Genomic DNA, 16,761 nt, shown 5'->3' with positions numbered 1-16,761 from the left:
TCTATCTTAAACTTTACTTCTTTTCCCAGTGCCTAGCACAATGCTTTTTAGACAAGAGAGAAGAAATGACTCTCAATCAGCTACCCTCAGCTCTTCACTCTCTCTCACCCCTCCCATATCCAATCTGTTGCCAAGGCTTGAAAATATTCCCTTGCAATATTTTTCATTATATATTCATCCTTCTCTTCTCTGAACTGCCACCGCTGTAGTGCAGATCATCATCTCCTCATGCCTGCACTATGTAAAAGCTGCTGAGGGGTCTGCCTGCCTCAGTTCTCTCCCCACTCCACTCCATCCTCCAATCAGTCACTAAAGTGATTCTCCTAAAGTATAGGTCAAATCATCTCATCCTACTATTCAGTAAACTCCAGTGGTACTCTCTTGTCTCTAAAAACAAATACAAAGTTCTCTCTTTGGCATAATAATCTTCATAATCTAGACCTCTCCAATATCCACGCATCTTGTTCCTTGACAGATACTCTTCAAAATAAGGATACTGACCTCCTGGCCGTTCCATGAACAAAACACTCAGATCTCTAGGCTCCAGGCATTTCCCCCATGCTTAGAATGTTTTACCTCCTTATCTCCCCCTACTGGTTCTTTTCACTTCCTTTAAGTCCCATTAAAATTCTGCCTTCTAAGATACATTTTTCACCTCCTCTTAATTCCAGTGCCTTCCCTCTATTAATTATTTCCTATTTAAGGTTTTGAGCAACAATACATGTAAAATCCAGTGGAATTGCTCATCACCTCCAGAAGGGAGGGAGAATGGGAAGGAAAGAACATGAATCACATAACCATGGGAAAATATTCTAAAGTAATTAATCAATTAAAAATGCATTCATTCATTTTTAAAAATTATTTCCTATTTATCCTGTAAATAGATTGTACATATTTTCTTGTTGTCTTGTCTGTTAGATTGTCGGTTTTTTGAGAACAGGGACTATATTTTGCCTCTTTTTGTATGTCCAGAGTTTGGCACAATGACTGCAATACAGCAGGCAGTTACTAGATATTTATGGACTGACAACTGAATTGAATTTTTAAAATATAATGCAGAGTTTTACCTATACACTGACAAAAATGACAAAGTGAATAGTCTATATTGGAGAGGTTATGGAAAGATAGGCATGCTGGCTGATAAAACTATGAAATGGTAAAAATATTCTAGACAGCAATTTGGAATTATATATCTAAAATGTCTAAAATGTCCATACCCTTTGACCCAGAGATTCCACTGTTAGGCATATATTCCAAGGAGGCCATTTATATTTTAAAAAATCATTTATTTACACAGAAATATTTATAGCAGAACTTTCTGTGGTAGCAAACAACTGGAAACAAATCAGATATCCATCAGTTAGAGAATGACTAAACAAATTATGATGCATAAATGTAATGGAATATTTCTGCTCTATAACAAGTTGTGAACATTATAAATACAAAAAAGCATGGAGGGAGAAGCTGGGTGGCTCAGTGGATTGAGAGTCAGACCTAGAGATAGAACATCCTGGGTTCAAATCTGGTCTCAGACTCTTCTTAGCTGGGTGACCCTGGGCAAGTCACTTAACCCCCATTGCCTAGCTTTTGCCATTCTTCTGCCTTATAACCAATACCCAGTATTGATTCTAAGACAGAAAGTATGGGTTTAAAAAAAATAAAATAAAATAAAAAGCATGGAAAGTCATATGAAATGATTCAAAGTGAAATAAGCAGAGCAGGGAAAGGAATAGAAGGCACACTTATCAAATTTGCAGATGACAAAACTAGGAGAGATAACAAATACATATAACAGAACCATTATTCAAAAAACATTACACCAGGATCGAACATTGAACCAAACCCAAGATAAATTTTAATGGATCCAAATGTAAAATCTCATAGAATGTAAACTCCCTGAGGTCAGGACTATTGCATTTCTCACTTAATATCTTAGAATTTAGCACAGTAACTGGTATATTGCAGGCATTTAATAAATGCATATTGATTCATTAAATAAAAGGTAGAGGAACACCTAGTTATCACAATGGTTAGAATACCAGATTTAGAGTTAGGAAAATCTGGGTTCAAATCTGGTTTCAGATACTTCCTAGCCTAAGTGACCCTAGGCAAGTCACTTTACCCCCAATTGCCTTGCCCTTGTCACACCACTTAATACTAAAACAGAAGGTAAGAGTTAAAAAAAGAAAACCTGAACAGACTTCTTCATTTTCTATATAATAGTTACTCCATTGAAGTTTTATAAATGAAAGAATGGTCAGAAAGATAGAAGTAGAACTCCTGTAGTATGTTGTGTCATTCATACTTACCACCTTAGAGTCATATTTGACTCCCTGTCCTCCTTGTCCAATTAGTTCCCAGATTTTCTCAATTATATTTCCACAATTTTAATGTATGGGTCTGTCTGATCACATCATTTTTCTGCTTTAAAGTGTTCAACAATTCTCCATTGTCTATTTTGTAAAAACTCAAGCCTTTTCCCCTTGACATTTAAGGCTGTCCTCAAGTTAGCCTAATAATCGTTCCCTCTCACATCTCACACTACTACTGATAATACTCGGCATTACAGCTAAGCTAGAACCACCCATCCTCTCAATGCACTACATGTTCAATCGTTCCTTTGCTCCCCATATTCTCTAAACCAAAGGCATCCTCCACCACAGCTCCTCTCCTCCACCTGCTGCCCCTCAAGACCCAGATCCAATGCCACTGCTTTTGTAGAGCCTTCTTGGATTCCAAATTAATCATTCTTCAGCTGGGTTTTCAGAATGCCACTTTTAATAGTATGTTCTTTTATATTATAAATATGTATTTCATATATCATAATTTATATTATATTTATTCGAGTATCTGATTAATCAGCCCCTACCAGCTTAATGAATCCCTTAAATGTTTCTGAATTTCTTCCTCCTTGTCTAAGTTTGCTCCTTTTGCATCACAGAGTACATTTTGCCCCTGTCTTTAGCCCATTTTCCCATTTCGTTGTTCTTTGGTTCTCTGGCTATACTTGTTTCTTATAGGCTACAATCTTGGGTAGATCCATGCCGTGAGTTCTGCAAGCCCCATTCTTTTTCTCCCTCACGCTCTCAGATAACCCCAGCCTCCTGTTGGCAACAGACCACATTCTAAATAGTAGAATTCAGGCACTATCCTGTCATATCATAGTTCTGATGTGCCACCTTGTGGCTATTTTATGTATACAATAGCAGCATTAGCTTGAATTCCATTGAAGTAAAAAAAAAACATTATGAAAATCAAGTTAATAAGCACTTACGTGGAATAGAGTGCTGAACTTGTTGCGTAAAATACTTTCTAAGCCTTAGCACATTATATAAATAGGAATTCTATTTATTACCCCTAATGAAGCAGCTCATCGGCGTGCCCAACTAACTGCATATCACATCCTGAACAAAGAGCATCCTTCACCTACTTGTTCTTTCCTGTGAGGTTCATAGGTGGCTACGGATCTCATTGAAGAGGCTCTCTGGTAACCTGGGCTTTATATAAAGGGCAACAAAATGTCATCTGCAAACAGGAGAATCCAGAGGATTCCTCCTCCTCAATCTGGACTCAGCATTGGATATCCTTCATTGCAACAGAAAACACTTTTGGTAAACACACCTGATTTGTTCCCCACTTGAGATTATCAAAAGATTAACAAAAATGGGGGCAGGTGGGTGCTCAGTGGATTGAGAGCCAGGTCTAGAGCCGGGAGGTCCTGGGTTCAAATCTGACCTCAGATACTTCCCAGCTATGTGACCCTGGGCATTTCACTTATCCTCCATTGCCTAGCCCTTACCACCCTTCTGCCTTGGAGCCAATACACAGTATTGACTCCAAAACGGAAGGTAAGGGTTTAAAAAAAAGATTAACAAAAATGTCCTTCTATTATAGAATTTTATATTGTCTTAGCATGTAAATGAGAGGCATCTCTTGAAGAAGAACCCATGAGCTTATTTATTATTCTATTCCATCAAAACCTTTTAAATGATCCACATATAATAAGGATAATGAGATCCTATATTCTCTACCTTTTTCAAGACAATGACACCATTGTAACGGTGTGATTTTTTTATAGAAAGTTATTTTCAAAACCTGCCTGTTATCTTTTCATGCTTTTATTAAGGTAATCTTCATATGTATTAAGATTAATCTCATATTTTGTAAAAATAAATGAGAAAGTAAATATGGCATGGGACTCTAGATTTCCCTTGGATACCCCAAACCCTAGAAGTATTTCAGGTCAAAAAGAAAGCAGGAAAATTCTTTTCTTTCTTTGCATTCTTGTAATGCTGAGGAAAAGGTGACTCTGGACATCAGAGACCCACAATAAGGAAAGATCCCTGAGAGAAATGTTCCCCTTAGATTCTCCCCTAGATTATGAGATGGACACAGATCTACATCTCCCTGTTATGCTCTGATACCATCAGGTTGTATATAGGACATCTACTTGTCCCCTAAACTATGCCTGGTCACTCCCTGTGTCTTTGGGACACAAAACATCACTTTTAGCCCCACTCAGATAACAAATATCCCCCTACTTCTGCCTAACCTCATTCCATTCCATCATCTCTGGTCATGTCACCCATTGTCAAAAGGGTATATAAAGCCCAGAATACATCTCCTCTAGAGGGCAGCATGCCACCTGCACTGTCCCAGCCAAATTAAACATGAATATCAAATTAATAAATTTCTCTTTTCATTTCTAAACTAAATTATGGAGTCTTGCATTCTTACAAAGGGTACCCGCCCCCAACCTGGGGTTCACCTCAAGTCTCCCCACAATACATAGATGGCTCAGTGATTCCTGAGGTTCTCTTGATTTATTGGTAATAATAGCAGCTGTGACACACACACTTCCCCAATAGTTTGAGAATTAATCCTTCAATGTCCTTAAACTTGTACTGCCTCAGGGGCAGCTAAATATCACTGTGGCTAAAGGGCCAGGTTCGGAGTTGAGAGGTCCTGGGTTCAGACCTGGCCTCAGATATTTCCTAGCTGTGTAACCCAGAGCAAGTCACTTAACGCCCCATTGCCAAGCTCTTGATGCTCTTCTATCTTAGAATGGATACTAAGACCAAAAAGTAAGGGTTTTAAAAAAAATCATATTGCCTCCAGCATATTCTCTACATATATTTGATCTGGTTTATCTGCTCCAAATTTCATGGCTCACTGAAGAAATGAAGAAAAAATAACTTTTCAGTTTTCATTTGTTATCTTTTCACCTTCATCTTTAAGTTCTCAGGAAAATCTGATTCAATTTGTTCTCATTGTCATTCTAATTGGTCTCATTTCTACTAACTCATTTTTCCTTTGATAATTTCTGACAGTTTTTATTTATTCATTTATTTTTGCCAAACTGTACTCAGTTTTATTATACTTTTCATAAACAATCATGGTAATTCAGGGAAGAAATAAGCTACAATAGACAACCATATTCAACAATTTACAAACTCCTCTTCTCTGTAGACTGCCAAAAATATAGTCAGTATCAAACCAATGGAGAGTCTTTGTTTTACACTTTTAAACTGGAAAAGTTTATAGCGAGGGTAGACACTTTCACACTGAGTGTTTTTAACAACTTTTCACAAGCCTTTCCTAACTTTGAAGAAATGAAATGAGATCTATGGGATTTTTCATTGTGAAAAAAAAAAACTCAAATTGAAAGAAGTATGGTTCTTATGGGGAAGACATCTTGGGCCATAATTCAAGTCCAGATTGACTGAAAGTCTAGTATCCAGCACAATCAATTTGGAGACAGGGGGTGTAGCACAGGGCTGGGGTCCTGACAAGCTCCTCTGTTTGGAGGAATAAAATTTTAGATGTTTATGGCAAACAGGTAAGAAATATACATTTATGGAGTTATATACTTCTACCTAGACCAACATCTGTATGTGTGTGTGTGTGTGTGTGTGTGTGTGTGTGCGTGCATGTGTGTGTGTGTGTGTGTGTGAAGGTGGGAGAGTGTCAGGAAACTTTCTTTTGGTATGCAAAAGGAATCCTCTCAAAAACTTCATCTGGCCTTTATCTTTTCCTTTAAGTTACAGTTGATTTTGATCCTGGCTTTAACATGCTGATAGTGTAACAAAACACAAAGAGCTGGCTTGAATATTATATTATATATAAATATAATAAAATCAGTCTTTTACTGTCAAGATATATAGAGATATGTACATATTTGCTTATAAATATGTACATATTTATATCTATGACACTGAACATGGTCATTTATATATATATATATATATATATATATATATATATATATATATATATATATATATATATATATATATATGCTTTCTTCAGCAAGAATTGGATGACACTGGACAAGACCATAATATATATTATTATATCAATATATTATGTAACATACATATATAATTATCTTGTACAGTATCATCCAACTCTTGTTGAAGAAAGCATATGTGATATGTAAGCATGACTATATAATTGAAAATCTGTTACCCTAAAAAAAAAAAAGAACTACATTTCCCAGGAGCCCACTGACTTCCTATCCTTATGTACTTCCTGTAGACAGAGGATATTAGGCAACGACGTGAAGGGTCCAACCTCTTTACTTACAGTCCCAAGCTTGGTGGTGGTAAGGCAGGTGTTTGAACTGGCTAATCAGCCATGGGCATGTAGTTTTTATTTTGTACCCTCTTTATTCCTTGATTTCTAATGCTCTTTAATAAGCCTCTGTAAAATATAATATTTCTATTACTGAGATTTAATTTTATATTTTACAATGCTTCCTAGTAGTCTATAATCCTTTGGCCTCTTTCTTTAAAAAAAATTGATATCTTTTATTTTAACAGCACCTAGATTTTCCCTTGTATCCTTCTCTCTGTGTCCTTCTATCTCTCCCCTGCTCCATTGCCTCCCAGATAGATTCAATTATAATGAATAATTTTTTAATGAAAGACAAAAATCAGTAGGACCATGCAAAAATCTGAAAATAATATCTCATTTTGGTGATCAGTGGATAAGTATCTTCTCAGCCTTTATTCTCATTCATATTTTCCAAAACATTTTTTCACTATCCTTTCCTAATATTATGTTTGCTTTCTGTGAATAAGTGAGAGGTCAATTCTCTGGTCATTGGACAATAATTTTATATTTAGAATATAAATGGTTGAATTAATATTTATAAATGATCCAAAGATGACATGATAATCTTAAGTACTCTCTGCTCACTTTTCTGCCACTCTGTCACTGTCCCCTGAGGGAAATCTAAGGAGCCACACAGTACTGATCTTGACCAAAGATTTCAACACCTGGTAGCTAGTCTCCTAATAAGCTTCTTTGTGCTTCACTATATGGTCCTTAATAAGTAGATACAGGTATGTTGCAAGTATACTGAAGGCCTTTCCAACTTGGTTGAACCTGTCAAAATGTGTATACAAGTGAGTTAGCTCTCAGGAACGTAGGGGCAAACTCTGTACCAAGATGAGCCACCATAGGAGGACTTTTATGAAAAGATTCTTTTTTTTTATTTTATTGATAGTATTTGTTTTTATATCATGTATGTCTTCTCTCCCCTAGCCAGGAAGCAATCTCTTGTACCAAAGTTTTAGCTAGTGTAACCTGCCTTCCCTGAAGCCTAAGGATCTTACATCTCAACCTTCCCTCAGGATAGGACTGAGATATCTAGGCATTCTGCAAATGACTCCAGACCCCACCAATGGTGTTCTCTCAATTGTAATGAGGAGGTCTCCTACACCACACTTTTATTAAACCACTAACAGTAAAACTGGTTTTAACAAAGAAATATTTAGTTCAAAAGGTTTGATCTCCATTCTAATCTCCGTCCTAATCTCCAACCTTCATTAAGAAGAGTGATACTCTCCACTCAGAAAGGAGTATATTCTCCATATCCAAGGACTCTGAAGTCCTATAGACATCAACCAAACCCCAATCCCCAGTCCCTACCACCTAATACTTCATTTCCATCTCCCTCAACTCTCCTATTCCAACCATTTTACTTAATTGCACCTAGCCATTCTACTATAGCCTCTGAAATGCCAGTTATATAAGCAATAAACTTCCCTTCATATAAAATCTTTTCTCCTTCTACTCTTTCAATCTGCCAGCTCCCTCTCTGACTACACAAATGCCCTGACCACCCTTTCTAACACTACTCATTCTTCTCAGCTCACTATTTGAGGAGGCACAGTTGTAATCCTCCTTGTGCCCCATGGTCACTTGCAGGTTTTTTCTCTTCCTCCAACATTCAATAACCTCTTCCACTGAGGTTTATGCTGTTTCATATCTATCATCCAAACAAAATTCTGGCAACTTTTGTCTACAGACCTTAGGTCATTCTATTTCTTTCTTCAAGGAGTTCAGTACCTTGCTCACAATTTTTCTTTCTTCCTCAACTCAACTTCATACTAGTGAACTTTAATATACATGTTGACATTCTCTCAAATATCCTAACTATATAGTTCCTCAATCCACTCACTTCCTCTGAGCTACCTCTTTACAGCACCTCTACTGTGAGTAACACTTCAATTACACATAAAAATGTCATACTTTTGCTCCTGCCATGAGCCACAAATGTACCACCGCTATGTTCAAGAATTCTGAAATCTCCTTATCTGACCAGATATTAGTTTTTTACCTCTCTCTCTATCTTCCCTTAAAAAATCCTAAGTTTTATTTATACAGTGACCTCTGAGCCTTTGATCCCTTAATTCATTCCCAGGCCATCTCCTCTGAACTAGTCACTCTTTCCCCTTCTCCCAATCTTGATCCTTTGGTGCACTAATTTATCTCTACTCTGTCTACTCTCTTGAATCCATATATTCTATCACTGATTATATGCAGCCAAGTCTCAGCCTTGGATCATTCCCACAATTCACTACCTTCACTTCTTTACACGTGCTGCTGAAAAAAAAGATATAGAAAATCAAACAACAGTGCTGACTGTTGTAGTTGTTTGTCATGTCTGATTCTTTGTGACTTCTATTTGTCCTCTAAACTAGAAGGTCACCCCTTATGTCCTGAGGACATAAGACACTGTGTAAGGATAAGGAATAAGGGATAGGGAAAAAATGCAAAGGTTGTCTCTAAGAGGAAGAGAGGAGAATTTAGCCATGAACCCTGGGAAAAGATTCTAGAAGGGGGAGCTCTGCAAAGGGTATTTGGGGAGTTTACTAGGAAAACTGACTCCTGGACTACCTTCTCTCTGAGCTAGAAGGGAGAATAGTTGCTCCATCAACTCTTGGGATCTAACTAGTTTTGTGGGGAAACTGGTAGGTTCTTGGGTATGGAGGAATACCTGGGAGGAGATCTGTGTTTCCCTGAAGTGCTGTGAACAATCTGGCTGTGAACAATTTGGCTGTGGCAATTTGGCTAAGGTAAACCAAAGGGTTTTATATCTTGGACTTTGGGTTCTACCTAGGAAGCCAACCCTAGGCTTGGGGAAGAACTCAGTCCACCTGTGAGTACTGTCTCCTCAGCTTTTTTGAGACAATCTGGGATATTTAGTTTAGCAAGGTAGTCAGATGGGGGTTTGGGTCTAGAAAGATCAGGGGAGCTGTTAAAGAGGGCTTGAGAAGACCAGAAAATGTCCTCATGAAGGGAGCATAGAAGAGTGGGTGAAGATTGAGCTTTTTAGAGACAGAGATCCTGTGGAGATCATATCAGTTTCCCTAACCTTCATAAGATAAATAAACTTATTTTTCTATAGACTCTATATAGGTTTTGTGCTACACTGGCCCTGGGTAGGTCTTAAATGGGTTTCTTCATCACCAATCCATCTAGGTCCTGCCCAATCAATATACCTCCTTTGGGAAGTAGTTTTCTTTTTCAGTTGGCGAGCCAGCTAGGATGTGCCCTTTAAGAGATGTCTCATATATTACAGCGGACTGTGGCATTGTTCATATTAGATAACATAAGAATTTCACACAAGGTGAACTGGATTCCTCAAAGAAAAGAATTCCTAAATATAAAGAAAAACCAACGCAGGTGGTGAAGGAATTTGAAAGGATTATAAGAATATTTGACCCAAGTTTTCAGGATTTTGATCTTCTTTTACAGGAAATTTTAACAAAAAGGGAGAAGCAACAAATAGTGGAGCAAACCAATAATAATATAGCTCTTACTCCCTGGTTACATGAATATAATTATTTGGAAATGAATTCGGTAGAAAATTATAGACAACTTGGCATGGCAAGAGAATCTATCCTGGAAACTTTGAGGGCAAACTCCAAACACCCTGGGACATGGTCAAAATTTGAGAAATTAAGACAGGACTCACAAGTGGACTGAGTCCTTCCCCAAGCCTGGGGTTGGCTTCCTAGGTAAAACCCAAAGTCCAAGATATAAAACCCTTTGGTTTACCTTAGCCAATTGTTCACAGCACTTTAGGGAAACACAGATCTCCTCCCAAGTATTCCTCCAGATCCAAGAACCTCCTAGTTTTTTCACAAAACTAGTTAGATCTCAGGAGTTGATGGAGCAGCTATTCTCCCTTCTAGCTCAGAGAGAAGGCAGTTCAGGAGTCACAGATTTTCCTAGTAAACTCCCCAAACCCTCTTCTGCAGAGCTCCCCGTTCTAGAATCTTTTCCCAGGGTTTGTGGCTAAATTCTCCTCTCTCCCTCTTAGAGACAACCTTTGCATTTTTTCCATCTAGGTTCTTCCCAATCCATATACCTCCTTTGGGATGTAGTTTTCTTTTTCAACCACTCTGACCCTAGTCAGGTGACTGACCCTCCCCCACTTTTGCCTGAATTCATACTGTTAAATTTAATTGTGGTTAAGACTGAAATATATTAATTAGATGGTCACCAGGGATTTAATTTCTAAATCCCAAAATGAATTACTAAAGTAAATGGAATTTATGATAATTTATTTGCAATAGAGGGAAGATATTAAGGGAGAGAGAAAAGGGGGGAGAGAGAGAGAGAAAGAGAGAGAGAGGAAACTCTAGCTTCCTCTGAGCCAGGTAGAAATATTAAGGCCCTAATAAGGGAAAAGAGTCTCAAGATGATGGGCCTTTCTCAGAGCTTTACACCTCTGAGAAAGGCAGGGTCACTAAGTCAGCCTTTCACTCACCAATGGTGACCATTTAAAAGGAAAGCAGTCTTTGATCTCCTGCACAAGTTTGTCCAAGGTCGAGTTCCTCTTCCAGTCTCTCCTCAAGTATCTGTCCTCCAATCTTTACTCCAAATCAGAGTTCTTCCATCTCTAACTCGAATCAAATTAAATATCCATCTTCTGGCCTCTGGTCCTCTTTTTTAAAGATCTTTTTTTCTTGTGTCACCTTCCCTAAATTTCATGTCTACCAATCACAGCAGATGCTCTGCTCTAGGACTGCCCAGAAGACAATTAGTCGATTCTAATTCATTACCCACTATTGCACACGTGGATCACAGACCTCCCACCTCATGATTAAGTGAGAGATTTACACCCTTGGTGATCAGATCTAACATGGGCAGATCTTCCCACTCAACTTCAAGTACTATGCTTACATTTCTGGAGATTAAATCACCAAATAGACAGAGGATTACAATTCAATATTCATAATCAAGGAAGAGCTAAGTACCTTAATTGTTACAATCAGGGTAGAGTTAAATTCAATCTTCACAATACCCTCCTTGAGTCATGTATCACCTTCTATAAATAGAATATAAAAACCCCAGAACTAACCCCTTCGACGAGGCAGCTTTTTCTATCTATGCTGTCTCCCAGACAAATTCAACAAGAATTCTAAATTAATAAATTTCCTTTTTTATTTCTGAGCTAAGTTATGGAGTCTTGCATTCTTACAAAGGGTACCCATCCCAAACCCCACAGGCTCACCTCAAACCCCCCACAACAGGTCCTCTATGAATTTATGCTACACAACTTCAATTGGGCTCTCACTGCTGCTAGGCAATCCTACTATACCTCCCTTATCAACTTACTAACCTACTCTCCACAATGACTCTTCCAAACCTTTCAAATCCTCCCTAAACTATTTATGAATTCCCTTTCCCTTCCTTTCTTGGTTGGTAACCTTGCCTCATATTTCACAGAAAAAAAAAATTGAAGCCATTTGCCATGAGCTCCCTCTTCTTCCCTCTTCCTCATCTCCTATTACCTTCTGCCACTATCTCCTTCCTCACCCAATCTCACACAGTAAAGTAGTCTTATTCATTATTGAGGCCAACCTCTTTACTTGTTCAAGTGATGCCATTCAATCCTGTGTCCTCCAACAGATGGCCCCTCTCTATCATCCCCATTCTTTCACTTTTTAAAATCTCTTCCTATCTACTATTTATTTCTTTCTGCCTACAAATATGCCCAGGTCTCCGTAATGATGAAAAGGCTCTTATTTGACCCTTCCATCACTACTATTATAATATTCTCTTCTGATCTTCATAGCTAACTCCTCAAAAAAAGGCTATCTACAATAAGTGCTGACACTTTCTCTCCTCTCACTTTCTTCTTAACCCCTATATTCCAAAATCCAACCTCATTATTCCACTAAAAATGTTTTCTCTAAAATTATCAGGCCAGGGGCAGCTGGGTAGCTCAGTGGATTGAGAGCTAGGCCTAGAGATGGGAGGTTCTAGGTTCAAATTTGACCTCAGACACTTCCCAGCTGGGTGACCCTGGGAAAGTCATTTAACCCCATTTGCCTAGCCCTTACCACTCTTCTGCCTTGGAACCAATACACAGTATTGATTCTAAGATGGAAGGTAAGGGTTTAAAAAATAAAATAAAATAAAATAAAATAAAATAAAATAAAATTATCAGACCAGCTTGTGAACCTCTGATGAGATCAGAAGGGTCGACAGGTGGCTGAGCTGACCAGAAGGGTATTTCAGAAATAATTGGTGAACTCATTGCAACACCATACTGGTAGCAAGGTTTGTGTGCCTCCCAACCCTACCCTCCAAGGTTCCAAGCCCAGCAGTCACCAGGACCTCTCCTGTTCTGAGGAATTTCATTCTGTGTTTGGACATCAAATTTTCTGTTCAGGTCTGGTCTTTTCTTTACGAATTCTTGAAATTCTTCTATTTTGTTGAATGACCATACTTTCCCCTGTAAGAATATAGTCAGTTTTGCTGGGTAGTTGATTTTTGGTTGTAGACCTAGTTCCCTTGCTTTCTGGAATATCATATTCCATGCCTTTCTTTTTTTCAGTGTGGATGCAGCCAGATCCTGAGTTATCCTCACTGTGGTTCCTTGGTATCTGAATGACTTCTTCTTGGCAGCTTGTAATATCTTTCCTTTGGTCTGATAGTTCTTGAATTTGGCTATAACATTCCTGGGTGTTGTCAGTTGGGATTAAGTCCAGGAGGTGATCTGTGGATTCTTTCAATCTCCACTTTTCCCTCTTGTTCTAGGATATCGGGGCAGTTTTCTTTAATAATTTCGTATAATATAATGTCCAGGCTTTTTCTTTTGTCATGGTCTTCTGGTAGACCAATGATTCTTAAATTGTCTCTCCTTGAAAGATTTTCTAAATCCTCTGTTTTGTGAATGAGATGCTTCATATTTTCCTCAATTTTTTCATTCTTTTGGTTTTGTTTTATAATGGCCTGCTGCCTTGTGAGGTCACTTGATTCTAGTTGTTGTATTCTGGTTCTTAAAGACTGGATTTCATCCTTAGTTTTTTGGTCGTCCTTTTCCTTTTGGTCTGATTTTCTTTGGAGGTCATCTTTCATCCTCTTTACCTCATCTTTCATCTCTTTTTCTCATCTTTCATCTTCTTCACCTCATCATTCATCTGCTTTGCCTCATCTTTCATCTCCTTTGCCTCATTTTCCAGCTGGTTGATTTTGGCTTTCAAGACACTATTTTCTTGTTTTAGTTCAAGTGCCTCTGTTTCCAGATGACTTATCTTAGTTTTTAAGTTCTTTTCCCAATTGTCTTCAGCTTCTCTTAATTGTGTTTTGAATTGCATTTTGAGTTCTTCCAAAGCCTGTATCCAATTTGCTGGGATTTCTGATTTTTCCTTTGATGATTCCCTCCCCCTCTGTTTCATTTGCTCTTTGCTCATTACCTGTGCAGAAGCTGTCTATTGTAATTTCTTTCTTCTTTTTCTGTTGTTTGCTCGAGTTTATCCCTTCTTTGCTCCCCATATTTGTCTGTGCTCTTGCTCCTCTCATTTTTTTTTTGTTTTGGGGCTGTCAGTCTCCTCTCTTGGAGCTTTGTCAGATCTCTTGGTACAGTCTCTAGGGGAGGAATGTTAGCTTCCCTGTCCTCTGGAGGCTTTTGATCAGATTAAGTTCAACTGGATTGGGCTGGATGTGCTCTGAGGCCGAAGACTCCTGGAAGGCTGGGCCGCCCAGGCTCTCTCCAGTTCTCTCCAGCTGATTCTCTGCTGTCCTCAAGGTTCCCCAGTGCCTTTGATCGCCCCAAGGTTCCTGTCCTTGGCGGAGGCCCTGAACTCTAGGTGGGGAAGGGTCCTGGCCTCCCTGAGCTCTGAGGAGTCCTGATGGGATTATGTTCAACTGGATTGGTCTGGAAGTGCCCCGAGGCAAAGGTGAGACTGGAGCCAGATGGAAGGACCCAGCCACCGGCCCAGTCTCTCCCTGGCTTCCTCCCCGCTGTCTACGCTGGATGCTCCGAGCCCAGCGCCCTGCTACCCACAAGGTAGACCCTCCAAACCAGCACCTTTGCCTGCCCAGAGTTTCTCGCTGCCGCTGGGGGCTCAGCCCTCTGGGTTGGGGGGGAGGGGTCCTGGGACCTTCCCTCTGCCTTCCCCTTAGACCCGAGTATTCTCGGATTCCGGCTTTTGTGGGGCAGACCTTTTGATTTGAGTCCAGAAGGAGGGTTCCCCACCTCTGTCCTGTTGTTAAGCTTGAATTTCAGTTTCCAGGAGCATTCAGTTTGTGATCAGTAAGGAAGGGTTTTCAGAGGTTTGAACTTTTGTTGCTTTTAAGCCTCCATCTTGACTCCAACCCTCTGAGGAATTTCATTCTGAAGACAAATAATCAATGGCTCTTATAATCCAACAGAGGCTATACCACCAAATCAAGAGTTGGAGTCCAGCATGTAAAAACCAGTCAAGAAATTAAGCAAGCAGCTTTTGGACCATCAACAGAAAAAGTGTTTAAAATTGATCATATGGGAAGACAGTTTGTTGCTGGAGTAGCTGCTGTTGGCCTTGGAGCACTCAACTTCTATGGCTTGGAAATGTCAAGTGAGATTGGGGCTATTGAAAAAGCAATAATCTGACCTCAGTATGTGGATAGAATTCATGCTACCTATAAGTATTTCACATGGAGTGTTGGTTTAACAACATTATCTGCCTTAGCAATTAGTCGATCACCTGGTTTAATGGCCTTTATGATGAAAGGCTCTTGGTTGGCAATCAGATCAACTTTTGCTGCTATACTGAGTGTTGGAATGATGGTTCAGTCAATATATGAACACAATTCAGGCCTAAAACATCTTGCTTTAATGGCTCATTCTGGTGTCATGGGTGCAGTGGTGGCCCCCTGACTTTGCTGGGTGGCCCTTTGATCCTCTGAGCTGCTTGGTATACAGCAGGCACTGTGGGAGGGGTCTCTACTGTGGCCATGTGTGCTCCAAGCGAAAAATTTCTAAACATGGGAGCACCACTGGGTGTTGTGTTTGTTTCTTCTCTGGGATCTATGTTTCTACTGCCTACCACTGTATTTGATGCTAGTCTCTATTCTGTGGCAACATATGGTGGATTAGTTCTTTTTAGCATGTTCCTCCTATATGATACCCAAAAAAATCATCAAGCAGGCAGAAATGATGCCACTATATGGCATAGAAAGATATGATCCCATTAACACAATGATGGATATCTACATGGATACACTAAATATCTTTATTCAAGTAGCCACAATGCTAGCAACTGGGAACAATAGGAAGAAATGAATTGATCCATTTTGAACCATCTAAAACTCATCAAATACTCTTTTTTTTCAAATTACTTAACAAAACATTTTTAATTTTATTTAGTCAATTTAGAACATTATTCCTTGGTTACAAGAATCATATTCTTTCCCTCCCTCCTCTACACCCACCCCTTCCTGTAGCCAACACACAATTCCACTGGGTTTTACATGTGACCTTGATCAGAACCTATTTCCATGTTGTTGGTGTTTGCTCTAGGATGTTCATTTAAGTCTACAACCCCAATCATATCCCAAACAGTTGTTTATCTTCTGTGTTTCTATTACCACAGTTCTTTCTCTGGATGTGGATAGCATTCTTTCTCATAAGTCCTGAATCATTTACATTGCTGCTAGTAGATTCAATTGTACCACAGTGTTTCAGTCTCTGTGTACAATGTTTTCCTGGTTCTCTCCTCTCATTCTGCATCAGTTCCTGGAGGTCGTTCCAGTTCACATGGGTATTCCTGCAGTTCATTATTCCTTTGAGCACAATAGTATTCCATCACCAACATATACCACAATTTGTTCAGCCATTCCCCAATTGAAGGGCATCCCCTCATTTTCCAATTTTTTGCCATCATCAAATACTCTTGCTTGTGTTCTTAGTGTGTATGCTTATTAAATCATTTCTTGTACAAGCAGCTTTGGTTGAAGTCAGAAGTTCAGAGCCACATTAGCATGGTTTCTATATTCCAGTACAATGTGATGCTTCAAGTTCCACCTTTCTTGAGAATAAATTCAGAACTTCTCTTGCAAATAAGGACATGAACTTTCCTATTTTCACATATGGGTATGAGTAATTGTTCACAGAAAAGGAAGGATCAGACTTTTCCGGAATACCACTTTATTTCAACATTCTGTTTGTTTTCCATTTGAAGTTGTTAGGTG

General features: G+C 39.0%; 1 protein-coding gene and 1 pseudogene across 1 annotated transcript in view; one reads left to right on the top strand and one right to left on the bottom strand.

The window, feature by feature from the left end:
* Positions 1 to 8,202, bottom strand: part of MEP1B (meprin A subunit beta) — a 65,977-nt gene extending 57,775 nt beyond the window's left edge. Inside the window, exon 1 of the mRNA XM_056821068.1 lies at positions 8,163 to 8,202. Within this exon, the coding sequence (XP_056677046.1) occupies positions 8,163 to 8,202 (40 nt within the window). The remainder of the gene's footprint in view (positions 1 to 8,162) is intronic.
* Positions 8,203 to 12,841: 4,639 nt separating this feature from the next.
* Positions 12,842 to 15,887, top strand: LOC100618629 (growth hormone-inducible transmembrane protein-like; annotated as a pseudogene).
* Positions 15,888 to 16,761: the final 874 nt, after the last annotated feature.

Source organism: Monodelphis domestica, chromosome 3, assembly GCF_027887165.1.
Source record: "Monodelphis domestica isolate mMonDom1 chromosome 3, mMonDom1.pri, whole genome shotgun sequence".
Lineage (NCBI taxonomy): Eukaryota > Metazoa > Chordata > Mammalia > Didelphimorphia > Didelphidae > Monodelphis > Monodelphis domestica.
The sequence above is the reverse complement of the archived record's forward strand: the minus strand, read 5'-3'. Positions and strand labels throughout refer to the sequence as shown.